We start from the raw sequence: 25333 nt of genomic DNA on the forward strand, positions 1-25333 counted from the left end.
TCCAAGTTACTTTCGCTTACGGAGTAGTCGACGTGCCGATCACCAGAAAAGAAACCGGTGCCATTCTGCGAGTTGATTCGAGTAAATGGTCAATGGATATGAGAATATATTGATCTTGCATGATCTTCCCCTGTTTCATCAGGACTTTTGTTTCTTAGGGTTACTTTTTCGGCACTTGATGGCTGAAGCGATCTGCAACGCCCGGGGCCTCCATACACGGACTCCGTACTCCAAAAGCAGAGATTCTTCAACGGCTATGAAGGCTTCTTGGTGGGAAAATCGGTATGCATATCTATCATCTCCTGATAGACATTCCTCGAATCAAATCCTCTCTTTCGATATCAGCCCACTGCCGGCGACCTCCGGATGCTGTACGGAGGACTGGGGCCTGAACGACCCTAGAAACTTCACTTGAAACGTTGGGACAACATCCAGAACTGATCGACATTTCCCCTACCTGAGTGGGATGAAGACTATGCTTTGGTGTTTCTGCTATACAACGTTACTACTGCACTATGCTCCCTGTCCCCGTCTTATTTTGGGAGGCCAAGGATGCAACTATACTCGGCTTATCTGAAGCTTCATGGCCAGGAGGAACATAAATAGGCCCATCTCCCTCAGATTTGGATATAATCTATTCAAGACAATACATCCTTTCTTTTCTATCATACCACTGCCACCATGAAGATCAACTTCCTCTCCGTCCTCTTCGCCACTGCTGCCAGTGCCGCCGTTCAGGGCTTCGATATCTCCGGCTATCAACCCACCGTGGACTTTGCCGGTGCTTATGCATCTGGTGCTCGCTTTGTCATGATCAAGGTACGATTCCCAAGGTTCTTCATGCAAATACTTCCTCTGTCATCATACTAACCATACCAGGCGACTGAGGGTACCTCTTTCATCTCCAGCTCTTTCTCGAGCCAGTACACTGGTGCCACCAAGGCCGGTCTGATCCGGGGTGGTTACCACTTTGCCCACCCCGACAGCAGCTCCGGTGCCGCGCAAGCCACTTACTTCCTTGCCCACGGTGGTGGTTGGTCCAACGATGGTATCACCCTGCCCGGTATGCTGGACATTGAATACAACCCGTCCGGTGCCACCTGCTATGGGCTCAGCGCATCTGCCATGGTCGCCTGGATCAAGGACTTTGGTAACACCTACAAGGCCAAAGCCGGTCGCTATCCTATGATCTACACCACTGCCGACTGGTGGAACACTTGCACTGGTGGCAGCACTGCCTTCAGCGCCGACTACCCCTTGGTCCTGGCTCGTTACGCCTCCTCTGTTGGTACCATCCCTGGCGGCTGGCCCTACCAGAGCTTCTGGCAGAACTCCGATTCCTACAAGTATGGAGGAGATTCTGAGATCTGGAATGGCAGCGAAGCCAATCTGAAGATCTTTGCCACCAACGCTGCGTAAACTTGGCCAGTTTCGACCGAAAGTGCCCATGATATGTATATATATTGTGTACATAAACCCATTGGATTATGATCTTTCTTTGTGGAGATCAAAGCCCGTTCTCTATGCTATTCTCTCCCGGTCGTATATGATATGATAAATTTGATCGTAGATGTGCGAATGTAACTACGCCGATATCGTGACCCCAGAAACAAAGTCTTCGAAAGGCATGCACCGTTCACCATCCTCCACTCTGCAAGAGACACATTGAGATCAGAGGGTGGGGGCCGACTCGGGGTCCCGACGGGGATTAGTGCCCCTCAGACAGTCCATCTGTGGCATTTAGGCTATCTTGTATTCTTGTATTCTTTGATTCTGTCTCCCGATTTTTTCCCTTCTGCTGTGAATACAAAGGAGATGGATCTCATTCAATATGCCACCGAAGCCGATGGGCCAGGACTGGCCAAAATCAACGTCCAAAGCTTTCTAGGCCGTCGTCTCCTGGAAGAAGTTTTCCCGGGGACCAGCCAGGCCAGAATGCAGGAATACAAGGGCATTGTGGCAATGAAACACTTGGCCACCCCCAATACACATGTCCTCAAGATCCATGACCCAGCCAGCGGAGAGCTAGTGGCCTATAGTCGTTGGCACCTTCCAGACTCATTCGGTCAGAGTCTGGTTCCATTGAGTGACCAGGCGGCCCTGTTCGCCAAGGACCCCCTTCCGTATGCACCGCAGCCAATGAATGAGGAGATCTTTAGGGCCTTCAAAAAGCTTCTGGAAGACTCTCGCAAGCGATATACCACAGAGAACGATATGAGTAAGTGGCTTAGCCCCCGCATTCACGCTTTTGAGGATCATGACTCACATACGTCATTAGTCCTCGATTTATTAGCAACCCTGCCCGGATACCAAGGGCGAGGCTTCGGCTCTGCTGTTCTGAAATGGGGGACGGAAAAGGCCGACGCCTCTCAATCGCGCATTTTCCTTGAGGCAACGCCCGAGGGTATTCCCCTATACCTCAAACATGGATGGAAGATATTGGAGGAGGTAACTATTGACTATGCAGCATTTGGAAGTACAGGAAGCGAGTCTTTCTCCTTGATGATGAGGGACCCATTGCCACAATAGAACCGTCCATAATCTATCTAGGACATGTACCTAGGTAATGTACATATCGATCGGCCATAGCCTCTTGCTTTCATATTTACCTCAGAGATTAAATGTCCTATGAATGCACTTCAGTATATACATGTCTCGCCTATTCTCATAGTTCGGGTTCGTAATCTTCGTCAACTCCGGGGGATAAACGGACAGCCGGGCACGTCATTTTCCCCCGCGGGGAATTGGTCGCATTGATGAGCATTTGGCCCCCTCGCTTTTACTCTGAACGACCACTTTTCACAATGGCTCAACTCAAATTTGCAATCCTTGATGACTACCAGGGCATTGCGCCTGCCTATTTCACTCATCTCGAATCGCGAGTTGAAATTTCCAGTTTTCCCGAGACCCTCGACCCCCGCGATCCCGCACAGCACGATGCACTCGTCCAGCGACTCCTTCCCTTCGATGTCATCCTGGCCATGCGCGAGCGAACACCCTTTGCCGCTAAAACAATTGCGGCACTCCCCAATTTGAAACTCCTTTTGACTACGGGAACCCGCAACTTGGCGCTCGACCTCGAGGCATTTACACGTTCCAACGTGGTTGTTGCAGGTACTGAGGGTCGTCCCCCTGGTGTCAATTCGACGGTGCAGCACACATGGGCGCTGATCCTGGGACTTGCTCGGAATATAGCCCGTGACGATGCTGCGGTCAAACGTGGTGCGTGGCAAGGCTCTCTAGGTGTCAACTTATCTGGGAAAACACTAGGGGTGCTCGGCTTGGGAAAACTAGGATCGCAAGTAGCCAATATTGGAAGTCTGGCATTTGGAATGAAAATCCTAGCATGGTCGGCCAACTTGACTCAAGAAAAGGCCGATGAGCAAGCGAAAGCTCAAGGTCTGCCGGCGGGAACCTTCGCTGTTGCCGCATCCAAAGAGGATTTCTTCGCACAGGCTGATATTGTCAGTGTACACAGTGTGCTATCGGATCGGAGCCGTGGAATTGTTGGTACAGCTGAGTTGGCGAACATGCGATCCTCTGCATTTATCATCAATACTTCACGTGGGCCTTTGATTAACGAAACGGCGCTCCTGGAGGCCTTGAATGCGGGCCGTATTCGTGGCGCTGCACTTGATGTCTTCGACCCTGAACCATTGCCTCTTGATAGCCCGTGGCGTACTACCCGCTGGGGACAAGATGGACGCAGTGAGGTGCTGCTTTCGCCCCACATGGGATATGGAGAGGAGGAGCTATTACGAGGCTGGTATCGCGAAACAGCCGAGAATTTAGAGCGGTGGTTAGATGGACAGGAATTATTGCGCAGATTGAATTGACAGACAAGAGCAATACGTTGTATACAAAGATGGAAATATTATTGCGTCATATCACATGCATGTGGCATGTAGATCAGGAACACTCTGAAACATTCTGGAATTCTACTGAAGAACTGGAAGACATTTTGAATTTTTACCCATTCCCTAAATCCAAAGTCCATCAGGTAATCCCCTTATCATACGTTTCAGAGGATCAAGCCGAGAATGTGACAATGCGCTGCAAGTTCTGCGTGTGGAGACTCACCGAGTAACGAATGTGTACAATCGTCCGTTAGAACAGCATCTCCCCACACTCACGAGTCTAAGCACAAGGATATGAGTGCGGGTTAATATCGCTTGAAACCCCTCCAAGTGTCGTCACCTGTAGCCTCGGCCGCCCGAGGACAAAGAGAGTTTCTCTATTTCCCTCGGTTGAAGGGAGCAATGTGGTTTCTTCGACGTAATAAAAGCCCTGGTCTCCCCTCAGTTCCTATTTCCAGTTCCCATCTGTGATCACCAATATCCCAATACCCAGAAAATCCCAACCATCTCTCTTCTCAAACTATGGCACCATCCGCTGACCCCATTCCCGTGGCACCCCTTGCCAACGACTTCCCTCCTCCGACTCATCCCGAATGTCTGCGTGTGGATCGCAGCACCAAAGCATTTGGCAGCGGGGCTTACTCGCTGGTCGACCTCCCCGCAGGTGCGGTCTTCGCCAAGATCACCACGGCTACACCCGGAAAGAAAGCCTACACGAGCGTGCAAACAGGCCGCGACACCCATATCGAACTCAACTCCGACCTAGTCTTCTGCAACCACTCATGCGCCCCGTCCTTGGTCTTCGACATGGCTCGCATGGAGGTGCGGGCCGTGGACAATCGCCCTTTGAAGGTCGGTGATGCGCTCACCTTCTTCTACCCCAGCACCGAGTGGGAGATGGACCAGGCATTCCAGTGCAACTGCGGGGCAGGCGACCAGGTCTGCAGAGGCTGGATTTCTGGGGCCAAAACCATGTCCGCCGACGAATTGGAGGGCTACTGGCTCAATGGCCACATCTCGGAATTATTGAGCGAGCGCAAGTGAGAACAAGTTTGGGGCTGGCACCCCAAGCAGTGGATTAGAACACGGGTTCAGAGCCCAAAAGGAAGCGTGGATGATATCTTATAAAGAATAGATTCTAGCGTTAAAGCGAATTGACTATCTAATCCAAGAAACTATAACTGCAATATACGCGCGCCATACTAGTAAACATTCATGAAACCCTCAATTGCCAACCGCCCCCGCAATCACTGCAAATTGAGCCATCCTGCGTCGATCAATCTCCTTCTTCAGCATCATTAGACAAGTCGCAACGATGATCGTCTCGTCAATTTCAAGGGCCTGTGCTACAGCTTCATTGATCTGCAATTCACCCCCATTGCCCGCAGTACACCGCGATGTGCCCGGTGTCCGAGTATCCTGACCGCGAACCAGCTGCGCAATCCTGCGATCCTTGCGATCTTTGCTCTTTTCTCCGGCTTCATCCGCTGCGCGGAAAATAATCAAATTGATTTTCTGTCCATCTGCTCGTTTCTCCTTGGCATATCCCCATTCAAACTGTTTACCTGTAGGCATAGCGAAGCGCATCGTCCGCGAAGTCCATTTACCGGCAACAGTCACTTCCTCGGGCGGATTACTAGACGTCTGAAGTAGGTGCATCACAGGATCACGGCTCGGACCGAAGAAGTATTCAGTTCGGATAAGGCTTCCGCGCTTCGGGTGAGACAAAACTGCATTGCCTGAGCAGCGTTTGTCGCGTTTGGAAACATAGGCCTCGGTGCCATCCGGATTATAGACAAAAATTTCTGTCTGCCGAGGTGGTAGTGGGAGACGAAAGGCGCCGATCCCTTGAGCATTGACGGTCAAGATTCGCGACGGGCAAAATGAGCTTGGACTATCGATAAGCGTGCATGAAGTACTGGTGGACCTCACAGACAGGGCTGAAGAGTGGATCTCCTTGTCCTTAGCCTGAAGAAATGTAGTTGTAGTAGTCATTCTCAAGTATGTTATGTCTGAAGGACCTTTCCATGTAGCTTCTTGGGCATCTATATATTGTCTCCTTTCGATACGAGAGTTGCCTATTTGGGTAAACCGTTTAAGCGTGATCCGTGGTTCAAACGAACTCTATAACGCTGCTTGGCGCTCGTATTTCCACGGCTCAGCCTCGGTACAATGACATCACCCAGCTATCTACATCCTCGTATCTACCTACTCCGTACAACAATGGCCAATATTTTCTCGTTTGATCGAATCTCAATACATCCTCGAGTGGTCAAGGCAAACCATCTTGTATGGCCTACCACGTCAGCCCACACCAGTCATGGGGACATTTGATATGTCCCTCGTTATGATGAATCTGACCAGAGGCAAACGCTCGCTGGTAAACCTTCATGGAAGATTCTAATCTTAGATCCCATGCCTTTTCTTTGTTTTGTTTTGTTTTGTTTTGCAATGCCGCCGATCATGTGTGAATTTCCTTGAGCCTCGCTCGCATTGCCCCATCGTGTCAGTACATGCTCCGTGTCTATGGAGTAGGTACTTAAGAACAGAACCGCAAAAGGGATCCCGCGTGGCCCATCGGGTCACCAAATCTATTGATAAAAATTCTAAGTCTTGAGGAAAGGGACTTGCAAGTTGCAACCCCGCTGATCAAGTAGCACTGCGCTGGGTTAACGAAATCTAACCGAATCCTCACCCTTTACTTTGGCACTCCCAGGCCCCTACGGAAAGGCGCCCGACCAACAAACATGTTAGATTGCCTTGTCGGAAGACACGACAATATGCATCTGAGATTGTGTCTAGGTACTTTGTACTTCGTACACCGGCTTCGATTTCTAATCTGTCGGGGTTGATGTTCTTCCTGATATGGTATCAGGTAGGCACATATCCCGGACAATTAAGGTCCACTCCTGTCGCCCTGACGCATGTGATTGGTGGAAGAGTGCATTCGGCTAAGACCGGCACACAACAAATCTGCTCTGTCTGATAATGCCATCCGAGGCAGTCTCTTCCATCAAATTGGGCTTGTGGTTTAGTGGTATAATACTCCCTTAGCATGGGAGTGGTCCGGGGTTCGATTCCCCGCGAGTCCATTCTTTTTTGTTTTTGCTTTTGCTGTATCATGAGTCGTCAATTGACTACTCCGTACATAAAATTTTGTTTGAGGCGGGCTTACAGCGCGTTTGAAAATGGTTGAGTACATAAGTAGTATAGGCTGGTCATGATTTAGGTACCTAAATAAGTCTCTGAGATCCATGGATATAAATCTAAAAACCCCTCTCTATTGACATCAACGAGACCATTTCGACTTTTCAATCACACTTGAGCCCAGATATCTTGGGCAGTGAGCAATGTGCTCAACACCATGGTCGATCCAATGACCACGTCCCCGGTGGGCATCCATCCCAGATGCTGCAATGGAATAAGCAAATCACAGCCATCAACTACGACCCGCTTAAGCTGAGAGGCAGTGACAGCCTTGGCCGGGGTAGACTTCTCCGATACAGCCTTCTGGTTCTTTCTCTTGCCGGTCTTCTTCGGCTGTTCGGTTGGGCGGGAAAGCAGAGCCCAGATGCCTCCGGCAATCGAAAAAGAAAGCGCATAGAACCAGAAAGTATTAGCCTGTTCCATGATCCGGTCATTCCAGGGTACTGCATGGACGCCCATTGCCTGAAGCTATTTTATCTTTGTAAGTGCCGGTCGTCAAGGAAGGCCATAAGCAACATACCATAGTTAGGTCCTCGAGGAAAATATAGAGGCCAAAGCAAGTACATTTCGCGAGTTCAAGGAGCCCAGCCACAGAACTGAAGCCATCTTTGCCCAACAATGCAGCCATGCGGCGAAAGAAGTCAATGAAACCAAAGAAGCGGAAGTATCTCCGCGCTGCACAGCAGATCCAATACATATCAGTCTATATTACAATCGAGTGGGGCGGATATCCATGAATCAGACATGGCCTCCAACTTACTCAATGCCAATTGCAGTTTAACCGTTGTCAATTGCACTGCCAGAACGCTGCTCACGGTGAGTGCCGCGACAACCTGTGACACGCATTGGATCAGACGAAGCGTCTTCTCGAGGCCAGCCCCCGATTTAACAAAGCTAGAGAATTTTTGGATCATCGCCGCGGCTCTGCTATAATCTCTGGGGTTTATACGCTCGGAATGGATAGGGGGTTGAGATTTGTGTGTCGAAGGCTTGGAAGTGGGCTCATCGCACCTCCAGGCTGCACGGGCTGGCAGCTAGCAGTTTTGCTTAATCAGCTTCTGCATGTAAGTTCGAGGACTGATTAATATGACTTGAGTTTAATGTGCGTGAATATCGATTATCGTCCAAAGTCCGCTTAAAAATATTGCGGGTGAAATTGAAATTATTTGGTTGCTGGGTGTTGGTTGCCGGGTGCTGGAACTATATATAATGCGACATACGCAACCACAAACGCTAGCAGAAAAGGCTTTGTTCTCGAACCCAATAGGAATGATTCAATTGAAACGCAAAATTGACAATGCTTGCAAAAGAAAAAGGATATATGAGTCAATCGGTTATTTATCATGAGCAGGTTCGTCAAAGCACCCGCTCGACAATATTTCCAAGTTTGCTTGCTCTATCGCCCTTTGCCGCCAGAAATATCCTGACCCAGACGATATCCACCGACCTTCTCCCACTCCACCTTCTGTCGTGTAATGGGAAGTTGTCTGCGCAAACCCTTGAACACGCCTTCGGACGTTTGAACAAAGGCCCGGTTTAGCGCCTCCTGATAATCGCGCTCCGCCGCAGCGATTCGCGAGACAATTGATTCGGCCGACACAGAGGGGATGTTGATGTTGATGGGCTTAGTAGTGTTGAGTGCCACGTTGCCATCTTCGTAGTAGTGCACATCAACGTGAATGTTACCGGTCAGGGTAGAGGACGAGGAGGAGACGGGAAGTTGGTAAATTGCGCGGAAACGACCGTTCCTGTGCGATAGAGCGGACAAACATCCCCGAATGGGGAAGCGTCCATAATGATAAGTTCCCACCCAAAGTATTATTGACAGAGATTGTAACTACTTACCAGAAGTTGTTGGGAGAGTATCGGTTGGCGACCAAGATAATGGCGACGGCGGAGTCATTCTCAATGGGGTAGACACCATACGAGCAGTTGGGATAGTGTTCACGGGCGTGAGCACCGAACGACTTGAGGAGCGATTTGCTAATATGGTAAGCGGGATATCACGAAAAGTCCATTGGTCGTCGTTTCTTACATCAAATCCGCATTCTCCGATTCCAGAGGGTATGATTGTGCTGCAGAGGCAGTCTATTGTCGTATACGTGGTTAGCATTACTGTATTGTTCCACCCGGTCAGACCAGACATACCTGTGTAATGTGATCGACCTCGAACGAGGTTTGGCTTTCTGGATCGAAGTATCGGTTGTCGTCTAGCTGGTTAAATTCGCTAACGATGACCTTTCCAGTCAAAGCATCAGCTTCACCGCAGAGACAGATTACTTCCGGACGAAACCCACCTCCTGGCTTGATCCCGGCAATTTCACTGTGGCGAGCTGCGTCTCGTTGTATCTTTTGAATGCGGGAAGAAGAGATGGAATGATATCTTCACCCTCGGACGTCAAGGCTTGTACATCTAAGCAAATGGCAGGGATCAGCAACACCGTTCGTATAAGGATCAGGACTGCGAGAATCGAGGGGAGTGTAGGATCCAAAGAGCGATTTACCGGCGACAACATCAGCGAGCTGAATCAAAACATGTTAGCGATGTTTATTCAAGCTTCCGGCGGATGAGGACTAGGAAGCGGGGGTTCCTGGATCAGTGTTGACGTGCGTACCTCTCCGGGCGGGGCACCCTCGATGAAGGAGGATGCCAGTTCAACGGTGGAAGCCATGGCGTAAGAAAATATTATCGACGTTTGCAATATCAAGCAAGAGCTTCGAGTTTCAATTGAAGTCACTGAGAAGCACTGTGGTCAGAAGTGGTGATTGGAGTCTGCGGAGAGAAACCGAGCTCTCGGAGGCGGAGAGTGATAAGCACGTGGCCTCCACGACTATACAGCCATGCCATTACGCTATAGGGATTTAAGACCTTCAAGGGATGTGAATGTTTACGAACGCAAATTTAATAAGCAATGAATCATGTCCATCCGTGTACTATTAATTGAGGTATCTGAAAATCGCTAGAATAACGAGGGTGTGTATCTTAAACATTCGTATCCCCCTCCAAACACCATGGCCTGAAACCCGAAAACAAACGACCAATATGCTCGTGGACCAAATAGTCCGAAGAATAACAAATTATGAATCGCGAACCTAAAGCTCCTTTCAATCAATGCTCATATTCATAAAGCCATCACTAGCTTCGGTCATCCCCTGTAGACCGACACGTTTCATACCTCCAGCATGAGGGGTTGTTCGGCTGACGGATTCCGCACTGAGTCGCTCAGAGAAAGGTGCACCAAGCCCCGGCTTTGGTGGTGGACCCCAGATGTTTGGGCCCATGTCATTGACATTGTTGGAGTGGGTCATCACCGGGCTACTCTGAGCACTTACACTGGGCGAAACAGCCCGGCGCTTGAAAAGATTAGGATCAAAGTCATCGTCACGACGCCTCTTGCGACAAATCTCCCCGATGCTTGGCATAACAGGCGCATGGGGGGTAGAGGAGCGGGAACGTGGCTTGAATGAGTCTGCCGTGATAGAACCAATGGTTGTAGATGGAGTCATATCCATGCACATCTCGTCATCTGCCACAGATGAGGGGCCACCCTGACGAGCCGGGGGTGGAGTTCGATATCGTCCATCGAACGAGTTCCAAAACTCCGCGCCAGAATTGCGACTGGCTTGCTTGCCAAAAGTGTCCGAAGATGATGCATCTATCTCCGTCTTGATAGCTGGTTCATCGGCCTGGGCCAAATCAAAGGAAGAGGGCTGCAATGATGTGAACTCGCCTAGTGCAGGAGTTGGTTCAGGCTCGGTGTCACGGACCTGCCGGACGACTTCTGCCTCTCGTTTCATGTCACTATCAACTGGAGCACCTTCCTCCATCAAAGCGGCGCGAATACGTGCGAAAGTTTTGGTTTTGGGCTGCCATAGAAGTTAGCTTGCGCATCTTTGAAGCAAAAGTGCAGCGACTTACGAGTAAGCTACTTCGTCGAGTCACGGCACGACGGATTACTCCTAGAGGCCCACCACCTTCCGAATGTGGTGTGAAAACTGGGCTTCCACTCCGCGTCACGCGATTTTCACTATCGTCACTCATATCGGACAAACGGAGGTCGCGGGTACCGAAGCTGAGACTCTCTCTTCGGGAATGCACAGTATTTCGTGGGGCAAAATAGCCTCCTGTGGAGTTCTCAACACTCTTCAATATGGGTGGAGAGTGGGGGGTAGGGCTAGGCTTCGAACTGTTTCCGCTGGCACTGCTGGAGCTGTGGCGGCTACGGCCTTTTCGAAAGCGCGCACGTTGGAAGCTCATCAAACTGGCAGCGGCTTGTGAATATCCACCCATCCATTCGTTGCCTGGGCTCTGGATATTACTAGCGAACGGACTCGGTGCGCTGATGCGCGTTGCCTGCGGTGTGTTGATCATGATGTCGTCGCGGTCCCCCATCGACTCATCTTCCTCGCTACTGCTCGTGTCTGACTCCATCATATTTACACTCGACATAGAGCTTGATATCGTGGTACGGTCTACCGGGCCTGATGTTGAGTAAGGTAGGATGGATGTCGCTCCGATTGATCCGCGTCGTGGAGGAATTGGCATGCCCCGCCCTCCAACGATGGGCGATGAATCCGGCGACGATTCGGCGAGCGTAGAATGGTGAAGATTTGTACATGCGCGTGAGAAGTCGAGGCCCCGAGATCGTCGTGGAAGTACAGATCCCGGTGATCCGTAGGTATGTGATGGGTCGAGTTTGGGAGAGAGAGGGGCGCGGTTCGTAAGTGAGGGTGACACGGCGGCGGGTTTGGTAGGCAAGTTTAGTGAGAAATTTGAATGAGGTACACTTGATCGTCTAGGAGTAGCGGGAAGAGAGGGGATCGCATTATCGTCTTTGCTCTGTGGACGACTGAGGTCACCGGTAGATGGTTGGGTGGAGGATGTCGGCCTGGACGCATCAGACAATGATCGCGATTTTGGGGAGCGCGACGGTTCAAGTTGATTTTCCGAATCAGATTGAGGTTGGGCTAACTGTTGGCTAAGCTTGCTTTCAAACCCATGGACCGATGCGCTGCGCCCCGGCGCTGATGGTCGCACCTGCGCCATATTCAAGTTAATTTGATCTGATTTGGCGATATAGAGCAAGGGCGCGTGGCGAAGGGCATCATCCACCTGCACCAAGGCTGGAAGATGGAATCAACACCACAATTGATGCTCAAAGAGCACATGCGACGTGCTTTATAGTCAAATATACACAGTATCCGGATCGATGCGAGGTCTACATTACACTGCAGGTCGCTGGCTCTGGGCGGTTAACGAGATCAGATGACCCACGCTAACCCGATCCGGCCACACCCCTCTGTATAAATCCTTCCTCCAGTGGGCAACAGAGAATGCCGGTAGAAATTCTATACAAGTATATATCCAATGTTGGAAGGGATTTACAATCAGTTGGAGAGTCTTTATTTGAACGGACGTTCAATGTTTGCCTTTTAATGTACAAGATTGGCCATATCCTCGCCGCCTCACGCTAGACTCATAGCATTGCTAATCGGCACTACATGCCATTCCCAATCATTGCAATCCGTCTGTAGCAAGGCTACTTTGTGAAGATCCAGATCGCGTCTCTGCCATAACTTGGTGATCACGGCACGTGTTCTGGCAATGTTCGAGATCGTTGAATCTGCCATCATGGCCAGAGAGCGTAGCACAATCGCTCGTCCGGATCCTGACTCCGATTGAGATTCCGGGAAGAGCTCATCATCAGAAGGATCAAGTTCAACGGCTGCCACAAAGACTGGCCATGTGACATTGACCGGCAATTCACGCTGAAGCAGGTCTGATATGTGTTGCAAAATTTGGCGCACATATCTTTTCACCAAAGGTGTGGTAGGGCCAGCTCCATACAGAGCACAATGTAGGTAAAGTACTGCAGCCAGCCGTTTAGTATCTGCGACCAGTGCGAGTATTTCGTCGTCGCCCTCTCCCACTTCTTGTACTAAGTCTTCAAGCTGGCGTTCAAGGGAGGCTGCACGCAGTGAAAATGATGCCTTGTCCGCATCGGATGTATTTTGTCGCCTTGTTCGACTCATATCTGTGATTTTAGCCAAAATCGACACCAACTCAGGACTGCACCCCATCCAAAGATCAATATTTCGCTCATCCGGTTTCCAGTAGTCAGTACCAAACAAGACCTCTTTCGCACAAGCAGTTCGACCCATGACATCTTGGAAGGCGAAGAATTGCTCTGCAAAACTCGTTACAGGATCTGACGGGGCTTTTGGCCGCGCCAATGTGATTTGCTGTTTCCGTCGAAGTCGAATTAAATCATTGGCACCTTTGAGATGGATTGTCCATTGCTGATCGCACTTATCCACTATCTCATATAAACATAGCATGATCATAATAACCAGTACTTCTGGGTCCATGGAGCAAGTCAGATTTCCCTCTGACGACAAGCGTTGACGGAGGTCCCTCAAAGCCTCTGATTTATAACGTAGGCCGAGGGCACTATAGTTTGGATTAAGCCGTGACCAGTGACACGCCCCTAAAGCTTGTATAGCCTTAAAAAGTGTAGGAGAAGCGGTTAGGCAGAATGGCAGAATCACAGAGGCAAACGGCGATGCCAATGTAGAGCTGGCGGTTGTGCGAGGGCAGACTTGCTGGAGGTAGTAATCAAATAGTTCTCCATGTCCAGATTGAGATAGCTCTGGAAACAGTGCAAGCGACGGCGGAAGGCTTGAGTTGGAATTTGTGGTCAGCCATGTGAGATGTGGAAAGTGTTGCAACCAGGACCATAGTTGGTCATTTTTTGAAGACGATGCGTTTTGGGCAACAGGGATTAGTGCATTGAGCTCATCGAAGTCAACAGTCACTTCATCCGGGCGTTCGAATGTCGCAATACCACTGTTTATGAAGCCCCATAAGCTAACATTTGATCCTGGACACCACTCGTACTTTTCCGCAGAAAGTGAAGCGGGCGTAGGCTGGTTTGCGTCGCCAGATTTGCGCCATACACCTGCGCGACCAAAAGCTATTCCACGACTGACAAATTCTGATTCCCATTTCAGGACTAGATTCTTCGTGCATGGCAGTCCTTTCTCGCTGCAGCGCGTGCAGATCGGCTTTTGGGTGTCACATCGGACGCGACTGGCTCGGCATTCTTTGCAGCCATCGCGGGATCGGGTCTTGACCGGACCCGAACGGTCGGCAGCTTTCCTTCGTGGCATCCGGTTTATATTATATTCAACTTCACATGGTCTGATGAATTAACCCTGTTAGGGCGATAGGAGAGCGCAGTTGACAAAAAAGAGTCGAGGTCCACAAGGTGGCGGATAAAAGGTAGCCACCCCACAAGGCCCGGAAACGACTTTTATACTCGATTCACTCGATTCACTCGATTTGATTGACATGAGCACATGGGGATATTCTACTAAGGCTCGCTTTGATAATGCATGCTTAGTGCTTGCTATCACAGTTTTCTTTACGAGAGGTGACATAGATGCGCTGACTCCCCTAACAAGAATCGAATTTTGTTTCTTTTGTTTTATTGATACATACTGTGTTTAAGCATCCTGCTTCTTTTTCCATTCTGCTGCACATTCTCCAAAGGTAATGAATTCCACCTCATCGCCCTGCTGCTTGAGCCAAGAGATCATCCGGTCGATCATCCCGACGACATGGGCCATTCCGCTGGTATCGGGGTGCAGGATCAAGGGGAACACAAAGCCTTGCTCGGCATCTTCCTCGAGTGCCTTTTCGAGAGCTTCACTATAGAGAAATTCAAATCGCGACTTCCAATTCTGCTCAATGGTGATCGGACTCACGAACCCATGCGAGTTCTCTGCTGCCGGGAGGAATTGCATCGGCGTCATATCCTCCATATACCAATTGCAGGGAATCTCGACCAGAGTCTGGGGAGTTCTAGGTGCTGGGGTGGGGAGAGGCTTCATCCAAGTAGAAGCAGACTTGGTAGGAGAGAAGTCAATGGGCTTGGGTTCTGACATCCGAGGGACAAAATACAGCGCAGAGTCATGATGCGTGAGAGATGAATCTGGATAGGATTTGAGTAGTCTGGTTGTTATAAAAGGATAAGTGAAGCTTACCATATAAGAACCCGAATTCTTCCAGAACCTGTATGGTGTGCGTTCGCAGTTGATATAACGGCGCTCTCCACCCTCGAGGTTTCTTCCCCGTCAACTCGGTCGCCAGTTGCACACATTTGGTGATGACTTCTCGCTCCTGTGATTCGGTCATTTGGCTCGATCCCTCGTGGGCATATCCATGGCAGCCAATTTCGGCGCCCGATTGGACAATCGCTTTTGTTTCTTCTGGGAAGGACTCCATGGAATGACCGGGCACAAACCAGGTCACCGACGAACTAATTCCATGTTTTTTGAAGAGACGCAGTAAGCGTGGGACTCCCACTTGAGCAGCGAAAAAGCCACTGCTGTAGTCCGCCAAATTGGTTGTGGCCGACGCCCCGGTGCCTAGAAAGCCGGAGACAGCATCGAAATCCACGGAGAGAAGGACTTGGACTCTAGGCTTGCGCTGGGCAGGGAGTAAACTTGGATCTGACATTGTGAATCACAATAAAAGCTATTCCGAGGGCTTATAACACAGAAGAAAGAGTCCGAAAGGGAAAATGAAAGCCAACCCGATGGTGGATCCACCCCCGCCATCCTTCATCTGCGTCTTTGTGTTCTTCTCTTCCACCTCTGAATCATCGCACTATATTAATGACCCCGAGAACAACATGCCGCCGACTCAGCTTCATCAACCAGGGTACTCTGGTTATTTTTTTGAGTGGACACGGCAACATCTAAACTGGGGTTTCCTGTAAAGAAGTTGACGGGTTTCAGACCAACCACCATCTTCTCAGAGGGCATCACTGGCCAGTCCTCAATTCTCGGGTTATGGGTCGAGCCAAATGTATGCCAAACAACAATGTCCTCATTCCGCACCGCTGTCTCGGCATCAGGGTCGTTTTTCCGTCGAGAAATCGACGAGTGGATTCCTTCGCCGCCAAGAGACTGCATAGTATGCCTCCCGGCTGGGAAAAGCTCATCATCGCGGTACCGAGTTACCCAGACTGCATGTTTCGTATATTCAGATCGCTTTGCATGGAACGATTCGGGATGGGCTAGCAGCATTTGACTATAGCATGGGAGAAGCTTGAATCCAACCGGCGTACCGGTAATTGGATTGACTTTCGCCTCGTTGATGATCTTGAATGTACGATTCTGATTGAAATCCAGATCCAGTCCCCCTTCCTCAGTCACAATATTTGAATGTGTTTTGTATCCAACTCCGAAAGGATTTTGAACCGATGGATCATTGAAGGGCAAAGGATGAGATTCTTCAACCTGCAATGAGTTTGCAACTCCATCAATTGCAGGATCAATACGAAGGGAGAATAGGTGCTGGTGGTATGGCGCAAGGACACCGGGGGCAACAATAGTGCCATAACCGACTTTGTCACCAATGTTGATGGGGGTAGTTGACAAGATTCCAGTGGCTCGAACCTCGTAATGAATCGAAGCATCCTGGCCAAAGTGGAAAGCAAAGATGTACTCATAGTTGCTGACCGTGATGATCGTTTGCAAAACTAGGATGCGTGACCTGACTACCGCGGCATTGCCTGTACGGAAGTTTGTGTGCTTCCATAGAATCCCATCGTCTTGTTCATGGCAACAGACGACATTGGGCAATTTCAGTGGCTCACCGGACGAAGTGTTGTGCCATCCGTCGAAATATTTGATCGTTCCAAGACAGTCACATCCAAGAGATAAGTTGTTGGCGTTTATCCCAGCACCATCGTTCCCGAGATCAAATGCTGCTTTACGTGGGAAAGGAGCCCGAGGATCACCATACGGCACAAACATCTCTGACAAAGACAGACGATAGAAGAGACTGCGACTATCGTAACGGATATCATGCAAGGTGAGACCCTCACGATAGTTGAATCCCACGCGCATCGTCCATTTCTCCCAAGTCAACTGATTTCCGTGTGTCTCGAAGGACACACCTTCCGGTTGAACGACCTGGTAGGGCTTGGTGGTTGTGCGTGGCGGTGGCCTTAAACTGGGATGATATTCACTCATGGCAGTAGAATGAATCTTACAGGAGTCGTAGGGGTGTGCTTCCTCACGAACACTCTCACTCTCAGAGGAAGGTAAATGATAGACCTTGGTAACCTGGAGTTGCTCCGAGACCTCTGCACACAAGTCAAGCGGGTAGGCATAGTAGTTGGCGTCAGGATTATCCAAGAGTCGCATATAGAACCAACACTATGCATCGATGTTAGTTGGGGTTGGAGTTGTTGAGATCTTCAGACCATTGAGTGTATTACTGACCATGCTAGTCCGCTCCGACATGTCGTTCATACCGTCGGTGGCATAAGCCCATGGTTCAACAACGACCGAGGCACCTTGAGGTAGACGCAATTTCTTGACCTCTAGTTGCACCCTCTCATCTGCCATACACGCATCTTCAACCGCTTTCATATAAGCCGAGTCGATGAATGAGTGCTTTCCCACCAGGATCTCACGTTGGGTGACAACGCCGCGGTCGAGATCTACCAGCAGCTCAGTGAGTTCATTTGGGCCAGAGTCGCCGCAAACGATCACTTGGACATAAGCGATACGAACCGGTCGGGAAAGCTGGGGTTGCCCAAGATGTTCTGTGTCCAAAAAGGCTATCATCTCGCGCTTAGGTGGTTCTTTCAAGGTGATGACGCGAAAGTTGAGGCATTTTCCCTGAAGTAGCTCTCGTACTACTTCTGCTGCCTACAAGCTGGTCAGTTAAATATTCAAACTTTCTAGAAGAGTTCCTTCGGTATGTTGTATACCCACCTTGGTGATTTCCGAGGGACTAAGAGGGTCAAAGGGGTGCGTAGCGGACATGATGGACGCAGCAGGTAATTGGAGAAGAAGAAAATAATTTCGTTCTCACCTGCATAGAGAATATATACAAGGACACACGTAAAAGGTCCACGATGCATTCCTTCGAAGATATAAGTATAACCGACCACCTTGGCTGGTATATCGCTAAGGTAAAGAATAGCCGGACCACCGCTTATCTTCGACTCCAAAGGCTAGAGCCAGTGGACATGCTATTATAGTGGGATTCTCTGCACTTGTGGATATGGAGGACGTACGATCGGTTCGAAGGAATATATTAAATGCTGAGGCTCATTGGTCTAGATCATATCTTCGCAGTGACATAGGGAATTGGCAGTTGACAGGCAAAAAAGAAGTAGAAAATAATTGAAAAGACCGCTGAACAAAGACATTGAAAATAGATAGTTACTGATAGGGCCTAGGATCCAGCATCTTACATAGTAGGTAGCAGATCATCATGAACTCCCTATGGACAACATAGCGAGCGGTACTCCATGAGGCAGATCCCGTACCCCGCCATTCCTCTCCCAACCCATTCAACTGGCCATGGCTTCCACTCGCACCGTTCTTACATACCAGCATGATGCGAGTCTGCACACTCTGGAAACCATCATAACGGCTGTATCCCCCTTCAATGCGGAAGAAACCCACCAACTTTTCAAAGATGCCACCGAGAAACACCATGTCATTATCACCGAGAAGACCATCTTTCACCCTCAAGGCGGTGGCCAGCCCTCTGATACGGGTCTCTTGAAAGGTCCATCAAGTAGTTTCGCAGTAACAGCTGTTCGCATGGATCCCAATGGGCGAGTACTGCATCTCGGTGTCTTCGAGGACTCGGCGTCCATTTTCAAAGAGGGCGACACCGTCCAACAGACAATCGACGCGGAGAAGCGTCTCCTCTATTCTCGTTTGCATACTGCAGGCCATGTGCTAGGGTCTGCAGTCCGACATTTATTGGAAAAAGAAATTGAGGATTTCGATGAACTGAAAGCCTCGCATTTTCCTGACTCGGCAGCCTGTGAGTTCCGGGGCTCAATTGAAGGCAAATGGAAGGACTCCATCCAACACAAGCTGGATGGGTATATCGCTGCCAAGATGCCGGTTCAAATCGAGTGGTGGGATGAAGAGGATTTCCGCTCGCGGGGCCTGGAGCGATTGATCCCTGATCGCAGTTTGGTGCCCGCGGGGGAGAAGTCTCGTGTGGTCAATATCGTCGGCGCGGAAGTGTATCCCTGTGGAGGCACGCATGTAGATACGACAGATATATGTGGGCCGGTGACGGTGAAGAAGATTTCAAGAAAGCAAGGAAACTCACGAGTCAGCTATGTGGTCAAATGAGCTTGGCTCATTTAATGCTGTTCGAGTATTCGGATGACCCTTTTAGACTCATATAGAAGACCCCCAATAAAATCCCAACGCCATTTGGCTTAGATCTCAGCCTGAGTTGAGCTTCTACCTCGATAATGTGATATGAATTCTACGTGCGAGAGCAAGAACCCGACAAGGATCCCACGGCCAAAAGGTCTTTAATAATGGCAAGTAAGTGTACAAGGTAGGAACATGATCTGATGACTATAAGCAGATCCTAGGTTCTGGATGCCTCTATGTCTTGGAGCTGATAGCTTTCCTCCAACGAAGGACCAGCCCGTGAATTGAAAGGGCTCACGAGAGCCTCTTCGTCATTCAACTTAGCAAAGCCGTCCGGTCCAGCAAGATCGGCTTTATCATAGGGAACATCACATAGGACCGACCGCAGTGGTGGGTAGTAGCGGCGATACGAGAACCAGGCTATCAGCATGCCCAAAAGCCCGCCGCACGTCACATCATATACATCATGTCGATAATCAGCCAAACGAGAAATGGCGACCATCAAAGCACACAGCAATGGGAAGAATGCGAGTAAACAGCGCCCAAGATCGGTGCGAGGTCGGAAGACGTGCATTTGACCACACAAGAAGCTGTAGGGTTGCTGTTGTTAGATCTCATGTGACAAATGTTTGTATTTGAAGAACCACGTACAGATATAGATAGCCCAGGCCACCAAATGAGAAGCTGCTATGCCCGCTGGGGAAACTTCGCCAGCCCTCTTGTAAAATGTGCTGGTTGGATTCTGTACAGACAGTCCATGCGACCAACACATTGTTTGATGTCCCCCGGGAAGGTTTGCAGCGCGACAAAAGATCAGGACGTGGTCTTCCCACCGCATTCTTAATTATATCCGTCAAGAACGAGGTCAACATCAAAGCCACAAACAGGCCGAGTACTGTCACTTGTGTCTTTTGCACCCCGGCCCGAAACATTGCGGACCAAGCGAGGATAATGAGGAAAGGAATCAAGCCAGCGAATACGATGGACCATACTATAATTTCCCATCAGAACCAGAGGATCCAGACTATGCTGTTAGTAATTGACTTACAAACAGGAACTCGTTCGTGGACAGCGAATGGGTATTGAATAGCTCTGTTATCTAGCGAGAACATGCGATGGAATGGGTTCACAAATAATTGGATCTATTAGATTGTCAAAAAGTGGTCACATCCAGCTCTTATTGCGTTCACGACCTACCAGTACCCATCCTGCCACTAGAAACCCCAATGCAATGTAGTCGGCGGCATAGGAACGTTGCGCAAAGCGCGCTGCAGCGCCTGCAAGTCCAACGCGTTGTAGAATTGGAGTTGGCCCGTTCCCCAAACCGGTGTTCGGCATCTTGCGCAAATGCCAAAGACTTTGTCTTCAGCTGAGCATGTCGTAAATTGCGGAGGTGAAGTTGGCATTCGACATTGCGGAAGCACAGACCACGTCACCGCCCGACCTCTTCCTCCGGTCTTTCGCAGACAACGACAGTGACACACTTGACTTTGTTCTTACATTTCCAACTTCCTTCGCCGTTGAGCCGATAGTCATGGCTGAAGAGGGCCAACAGCGACCCGTGAACACGGCATTTGCGCCACCGCCGCCCTTATGGAAACACTTTACGCGCGAGAATATCGACAAGCTGGACGAGATCAAAGCCGAAGCTTCCAAGGGTGAAGACGGGCGGCCGAATAAGAAAAAGCAGTGGACATCAGCAGAATTGCGCGCTCTAGAGCTACCTTCAGAGCTCCGATACCTCGTGCCGCCTAACATCCCTGACGGGCAATACAGTGTCTTTGGCGAATTGCAAACCGTTCGTTTCCCGATTCCAGAGTCCTGCACCCAATAATGCTAACTCTAGATCAGCTATCTACTGCACTACCCTCACTACAGGAACAAGGAATTGAACAGCTCTACCCAGAACCCTCTACAGCCGACGATTCTTCGCAGCCCTCCCCTCCCCTCAACCACGCATACTACCTTCTCAAAATCAGCAAATCTCTGCTGCTCAACTTCCTGGAATTTGTCGGTGTCTTATCCGTATCACCTGAGCAATTTGAATCTAAAGTCGAGGATCTGCGCAACTTGTTCATCAACGCCCATCATCTTCTCAACCTCTACCGTCCCCACCAAGCCCGCGAATCACTCATCATGATGATGGAAGAACAGCTCAAACACAGCCGAGAGGAAATGAACCAAATGGATAAAGTCAAAGCGGAAGTGGAAAGCGTCCTAGAGCAATTACAACTAGAGGGTACTCGTGCGGACGCAGCTAGGTTAGAGCAGGATACCGACCACGCCAAAGCGCTGAGAGAAAAGGCCGATGAGCACTCTCGACTGATTTGGGATCTATTGGATAAGGAAAACTGAAGCGAAAACGGGTCGCTTTTTGAAATTTGAATAAAACCATCCTCCCAAGTCGAATGGCTGGATTTTGCTTGGCTATGTGTTCAAGCGTGGCTCTATCGTGAAGATCAACTTCTACTTGCACGGCTCGGCGCAGCAGAACTGCAAACGGAGAAATCGCTGTCATTCAATAAATTGCCGCGCAGAGTCACGATTCCCAAGCGTCTCAGGGCCTTGGAAGCTCACCTGGCTTTGGATTGGCCCATAACACAATGCTCGAATGTGTCTGAAAAAGGGCTTGAACTGCCTAGATATTTTCGGGCATCCGATCTTTTGCCAACCCGGCTATTACCAATGGGCCTTCATAATAGACCACCCCGACTATCTGAGCTCGAATGCCTCAGTCCCATGAAATTCACTCGGGCAGCCAACAACATGCCGGGTTGCCATAGATCTGTCAGGGAACTATGCATGCAATCCGAATCTGCATCACTATGTATACTATGTATACTATGGAATATAGTTCGATATAGTTCTATCGAACATTGCGCTCATCTCTACCCGAATGCAATACATTCAGATGACCGAGCGTCTTTATTTCTATCGAATTACATATTTCTATTAATCCTAAGTATCGTAATCCATGAGACTCCCCACGCTAAAATGCAGCCAGTGACATCAACCCACAGAATGGGGAAAGCGATGTGTAAATCAATAAGAGGCAGCGCGCTGCTCCGCCCACGCCTTGTCAATAGCACATTCAGCCAATCGCTTCAATTCTCCGATGAAATCAGCAACAATTTTGAAATGCACAAGCTCATTAGCAGGCAATTTTCGTTTGAAGATACGCTCAATCATAACAGTGGCGACATTCAATCGGCCCAAATCTTCGCGCGAGTGTGGGTCCAATGGGTTCTGGAGGATGCTGCAGAAGATTGTGAGTAGCGCAGACATTGGATAGAAGATGAGAGTCCTGGGATGAGGTAGCTTGATTAGCTTGAATTCCAAAGAGCATGGTGAGGATAACATACCAAAAGACCCCGTCGGCCACAACATGTTCTGCCGCCTCGAGGTAGCATAGACTTGATCGACTGGCTTCTACTGAGAGTGCCATGCTTGAACTCACTCCATCCATCATGCCGCTTTGCCCTTGGACCCACGCCTTGCACCGTGCACTCGCTTGGTGAATGATTGTCATGCATAGGTGATAATTTAGACGCAGCATGACGGAATGCATGCCCATGTTTGGATCGGACGTCTCGGATGAGAAAGACATAGTTGGGCGCCACTTTGGAGGGACTGAAAGCCGCCATTCTTCCAGGCTGTCATCGAGTTCTCGGATGGACTTGAGCAGCTCGGCATCTGATTTTTGGAGGCTGCTGACTGAGTATAATTCTCGGTGTACTCGGGTCTTGATGATACTGAGACGCAAGTCGAATGGAAATACTGGTCCATACCATGGGGCATCCTCATCCTCCACGTCTAAGAACGCCCGATCGAGATATCCCGCTGGAAGTGACAGATCACAATTTTCGTCCGTAATAGTAGGGGGTTGTCCGGTGCGCAGTGCGAGATCTTTATCAATTGTGTAGCAAATCCAAAATAAATTTCGTAGTTGTTGGTGTTGTTGGTGGTGCTGTTGTTGGCTGTGAGTGTCCGTTGAGACGGCTGGACTACTAGCAAGATTGCCACCAAGCATGAAAATGAGTCGGGCAGCAATCGCCGCATAGTAGTTAGTTGCCCGCATGTTTCCCGAAGATAGCTCGAACAGAGTCTAGTTGCTGGTCAGTCATCAATGGCACGCCCGAGTGAGTCACTCACCAGAATCGTCAAGGCCTGTGCTGCGTCTAGACTGGCAGGCTCTTGTAATACTTGCGGCATGAAAAATTGCGCCTTTGTGGCGAGTATATCATGGTCGATAGGTGGGATATTAGCTGTTGCCCTAGCAAGGTCATTGACCGGAGGGAGACGCGAAGCAAAGGTAAGAAAAGCAATGACGCAAACTCTGGCGCTAGCTTGGCCGTATTTGAACGAGGAGGATGGTTGACGGTAAGCCCTGTGGATAGTCTCCGCGAAAAGTTCTGGATCCATAATCGGAAAGATGCGCCGCATCACCTTGCACCTCTCAAAAGCCTTGAAGTACGCCTGCACGGTGTCCCAGTCAGGAAGCTCAAAGGAAGTCCGAGTGTTCATGTTCATCAAGAAAGTGTTATAAGTTTTCCCACGCTCTTTATCCCATGGTACTCGGGTCGGGCTGAGTTTATCAACTGCGACATGTTGTCCTGTACGAGCTTTGATCCATTCCTGTCCCTCGGGAAACAACGACGGCGTCCCAGTGATTAAACTAATGACACCCAGCTCTTTGCCAGCAAAGTGAACTCGTACTGACGATGGATCTGGGGCCTGATTGGTGCCCGGAGAGCTGCTGGCTGTCGTGGTAGCCTCAAGAGATTGAGGTGAGTCCCCAGGCACTGCTGCCAATTAGTTCAGGTTCGCTCTTGGATACACACATCTAAAGAAGCGCTTTACCAGAAAGTTGATCGCCTACGAGATTTCCCGCAAGAAGCTGCTCGATGCGACTGATTCGCTCTGACAGCCGTGAAACTTTGGGACGTCTAGTTCCAATGTCAGTTCGAAAATCTAAAACCAAGCTCGAGATATAGACTTACCCTCCATCATCCGGATTTTTTCTTTTCCTCTGCACGACCCGCTGGAATGTACATGGAATATTATGGTGACTACACCAATTACACTTTGGCAGCTCGGCATCACATTTGATCTGGACCAGTTGAGCGACAGATCAGGAGTTGATGACGTATGACTTGCCTTTCTTTTGTAACAGGAGTCACATGCACGAGCCGTCCGCTTTGGGGGCTGATCGGTTGAGGCATTGGATGGGGAATACATTGCAGGGCATTGCAATGACTCTGGCCATCGATGTAGAGAATTAAGCTCAAAGGCCTGGAGGAGGCAAAAAGGCCCGGGGCCGCTGACAAAGGTTCCGCTGACTCAGCCACGGGGAAGCTGGAGGTTCTCCCGATACAAGGTCTAGCCTCGTGCAGTCTACGTCCTAAGGGAACAAGGGACTGGTTAAAGCAGTCGAGATCAATAGATTCATCTTCCACGTGAAGAGTTCTATGTATCTTGAGGAGGATGAAGCTCCATTGCTGCGTCAAATCTCGTCTTATTGGGGAGTACCTATGCCATAGGCTCCCGACCGCCAGAAACCAGAACAGGAACCCCATTAAATGCCAGTCTCCCCAATGTACTGAGCCCTGATCCACAGGTGCTCGACAGATAATGCCCCCTATTTGGATCCCTCATCATGCCATTGAATCATCCTCGATCGGGAATCCCAAATATGAAGTTAGAGGGAGGATGCGGCGGACGGCTCGCAGCTCACATCACAGTGCATATACAACAATCGCATTCTTCGTCGCCACAGTCACAGCCAAAGCACGGCTTGGAGACTGATTTAATGGGTTTTTTGATAGAGCTGCCGGAGCTGCTAGAAGGAAGGGTGCAATCGAACGGGAGTGAGATGGAGGTGACGGCCATGGCGGAGGTAATGCCCGATTACCTGGGTAGATCTGGGAGAGATACGGTCAGATTCAAAAGATTCCCTTGAGAGTCGGAGTCTCAGATATAGCATACCTTCAGACAAGGAAAGAATTACAAAGATCTAGCGAAAGCAGCGGAGGTTGGGGGAATGAAGACTGGAGAAA

At 49.7% G+C, this 25333-nt stretch overlaps 15 protein-coding genes across 15 annotated transcripts; 6 read left to right on the forward strand and 9 right to left on the reverse strand.

The window, feature by feature from the left end:
* Window positions 1-681: 681 nt before the first annotated feature.
* N7457_005255 (lysozyme) lies at window positions 682-1419 on the forward strand (the record flags this gene model as incomplete). Its single annotated transcript, XM_057176300.1, has 2 exons — window positions 682-819; window positions 880-1419. 2 exons carry the CDS (start codon window positions 682-684, stop codon window positions 1417-1419), a joined length of 678 nt encoding a protein of 225 aa, XP_057030602.1.
* Window positions 1420-1815: 396 nt separating this feature from the next.
* Window positions 1816-2529, forward strand: N7457_005256 (GNAT family N-acetyltransferase; the record flags this gene model as incomplete). The annotated part of the gene is made up of 2 exons (XM_057176301.1): window positions 1816-2218; window positions 2279-2529. The coding sequence occupies 2 exons, from the start codon at window positions 1816-1818 to the stop codon at window positions 2527-2529; spliced, it is 654 nt and encodes a 217-aa protein (XP_057030603.1).
* A 275-nt stretch (window positions 2530-2804) lies between these two features.
* On the forward strand, window positions 2805-3836 carry N7457_005257 (D-2-hydroxyacid dehydrogenase family protein; the record flags this gene model as incomplete). Its single annotated transcript, XM_057176302.1, has 1 exon — window positions 2805-3836. The coding sequence occupies one exon, from the start codon at window positions 2805-2807 to the stop codon at window positions 3834-3836; it is 1032 nt and encodes a 343-aa protein (XP_057030604.1).
* A 543-nt stretch (window positions 3837-4379) lies between these two features.
* N7457_005258 (uncharacterized protein) lies at window positions 4380-4901 on the forward strand (the record flags this gene model as incomplete). The annotated part of the gene is made up of 1 exon (XM_057176303.1): window positions 4380-4901. One exon carries the CDS (start codon window positions 4380-4382, stop codon window positions 4899-4901), a length of 522 nt encoding a protein of 173 aa, XP_057030605.1.
* A 180-nt stretch (window positions 4902-5081) lies between these two features.
* N7457_005259 (uncharacterized protein) lies at window positions 5082-5852 on the reverse strand (the record flags this gene model as incomplete). Its single annotated transcript, XM_057176304.1, has 1 exon — window positions 5082-5852. The coding sequence occupies one exon, from the start codon at window positions 5850-5852 to the stop codon at window positions 5082-5084; it is 771 nt and encodes a 256-aa protein (XP_057030606.1).
* A 1320-nt stretch (window positions 5853-7172) lies between these two features.
* On the reverse strand, window positions 7173-7523 carry N7457_005260 (PEX11 domain protein; the record flags this gene model as incomplete). The annotated part of the gene is made up of 1 exon (XM_057176305.1): window positions 7173-7523. One exon carries the CDS (start codon window positions 7521-7523, stop codon window positions 7173-7175), a length of 351 nt encoding a protein of 116 aa, XP_057030607.1.
* Window positions 7524-8460: 937 nt separating this feature from the next.
* Window positions 8461-9736, reverse strand: N7457_005261 (F-actin-capping protein subunit alpha; the record flags this gene model as incomplete). Its single annotated transcript, XM_057176306.1, has 6 exons — window positions 8461-8812; window positions 8910-9047; window positions 9100-9152; window positions 9213-9413; window positions 9504-9587; window positions 9680-9736. The coding sequence occupies 6 exons, from the start codon at window positions 9734-9736 to the stop codon at window positions 8461-8463; spliced, it is 885 nt and encodes a 294-aa protein (XP_057030608.1).
* A 433-nt stretch (window positions 9737-10169) lies between these two features.
* Window positions 10170-12111, reverse strand: N7457_005262 (uncharacterized protein; the record flags this gene model as incomplete). Its single annotated transcript, XM_057176307.1, has 2 exons — window positions 10170-10931; window positions 10984-12111. The coding sequence occupies 2 exons, from the start codon at window positions 12109-12111 to the stop codon at window positions 10170-10172; spliced, it is 1890 nt and encodes a 629-aa protein (XP_057030609.1).
* A 419-nt stretch (window positions 12112-12530) lies between these two features.
* N7457_005263 (Zn(II)2Cys6 transcription factor) lies at window positions 12531-14234 on the reverse strand (the record flags this gene model as incomplete). The annotated part of the gene is made up of 1 exon (XM_057176308.1): window positions 12531-14234. The coding sequence occupies one exon, from the start codon at window positions 14232-14234 to the stop codon at window positions 12531-12533; it is 1704 nt and encodes a 567-aa protein (XP_057030610.1).
* A 336-nt stretch (window positions 14235-14570) lies between these two features.
* Window positions 14571-15585, reverse strand: N7457_005264 (polysaccharide deacetylase family protein; the record flags this gene model as incomplete). The annotated part of the gene is made up of 2 exons (XM_057176309.1): window positions 14571-15004; window positions 15111-15585. The coding sequence occupies 2 exons, from the start codon at window positions 15583-15585 to the stop codon at window positions 14571-14573; spliced, it is 909 nt and encodes a 302-aa protein (XP_057030611.1).
* Window positions 15586-15740: 155 nt separating this feature from the next.
* On the reverse strand, window positions 15741-17909 carry N7457_005265 (amine oxidase; the record flags this gene model as incomplete). The annotated part of the gene is made up of 3 exons (XM_057176310.1): window positions 15741-17294; window positions 17361-17792; window positions 17859-17909. 3 exons carry the CDS (start codon window positions 17907-17909, stop codon window positions 15741-15743), a joined length of 2037 nt encoding a protein of 678 aa, XP_057030612.1.
* Window positions 17910-18452: 543 nt separating this feature from the next.
* Window positions 18453-19247, forward strand: N7457_005266 (putative alanine--tRNA ligase; the record flags this gene model as incomplete). The annotated part of the gene is made up of 1 exon (XM_057176311.1): window positions 18453-19247. The coding sequence occupies one exon, from the start codon at window positions 18453-18455 to the stop codon at window positions 19245-19247; it is 795 nt and encodes a 264-aa protein (XP_057030613.1).
* A 247-nt stretch (window positions 19248-19494) lies between these two features.
* N7457_005267 (phosphatase PAP2 family protein) lies at window positions 19495-20615 on the reverse strand (the record flags this gene model as incomplete). Its single annotated transcript, XM_057176312.1, has 4 exons — window positions 19495-19867; window positions 19929-20268; window positions 20326-20419; window positions 20475-20615. 4 exons carry the CDS (start codon window positions 20613-20615, stop codon window positions 19495-19497), a joined length of 948 nt encoding a protein of 315 aa, XP_057030614.1.
* Window positions 20616-20811: 196 nt separating this feature from the next.
* med7 (mediator complex subunit MED7) lies at window positions 20812-21632 on the forward strand (the record flags this gene model as incomplete). Its single annotated transcript, XM_057176313.1, has 2 exons — window positions 20812-21075; window positions 21129-21632. The coding sequence occupies 2 exons, from the start codon at window positions 20812-20814 to the stop codon at window positions 21630-21632; spliced, it is 768 nt and encodes a 255-aa protein (XP_057030615.1).
* A 687-nt stretch (window positions 21633-22319) lies between these two features.
* On the reverse strand, window positions 22320-25166 carry N7457_005269 (putative C6 transcription factor; the record flags this gene model as incomplete). Its single annotated transcript, XM_057176314.1, has 5 exons — window positions 22320-22581; window positions 22640-23382; window positions 23430-24079; window positions 24138-24223; window positions 25012-25166. The coding sequence occupies 5 exons, from the start codon at window positions 25164-25166 to the stop codon at window positions 22320-22322; spliced, it is 1896 nt and encodes a 631-aa protein (XP_057030616.1).
* Window positions 25167-25333: the final 167 nt, after the last annotated feature.

The sequence above is a fragment of the Penicillium paradoxum genome, assembly GCF_028828445.1.
Source record: "Penicillium paradoxum strain IBT 22861 chromosome Unknown utg000005l_segment0_segment0, whole genome shotgun sequence".
Lineage (NCBI taxonomy): Eukaryota > Fungi > Ascomycota > Eurotiomycetes > Eurotiales > Aspergillaceae > Penicillium > Penicillium paradoxum.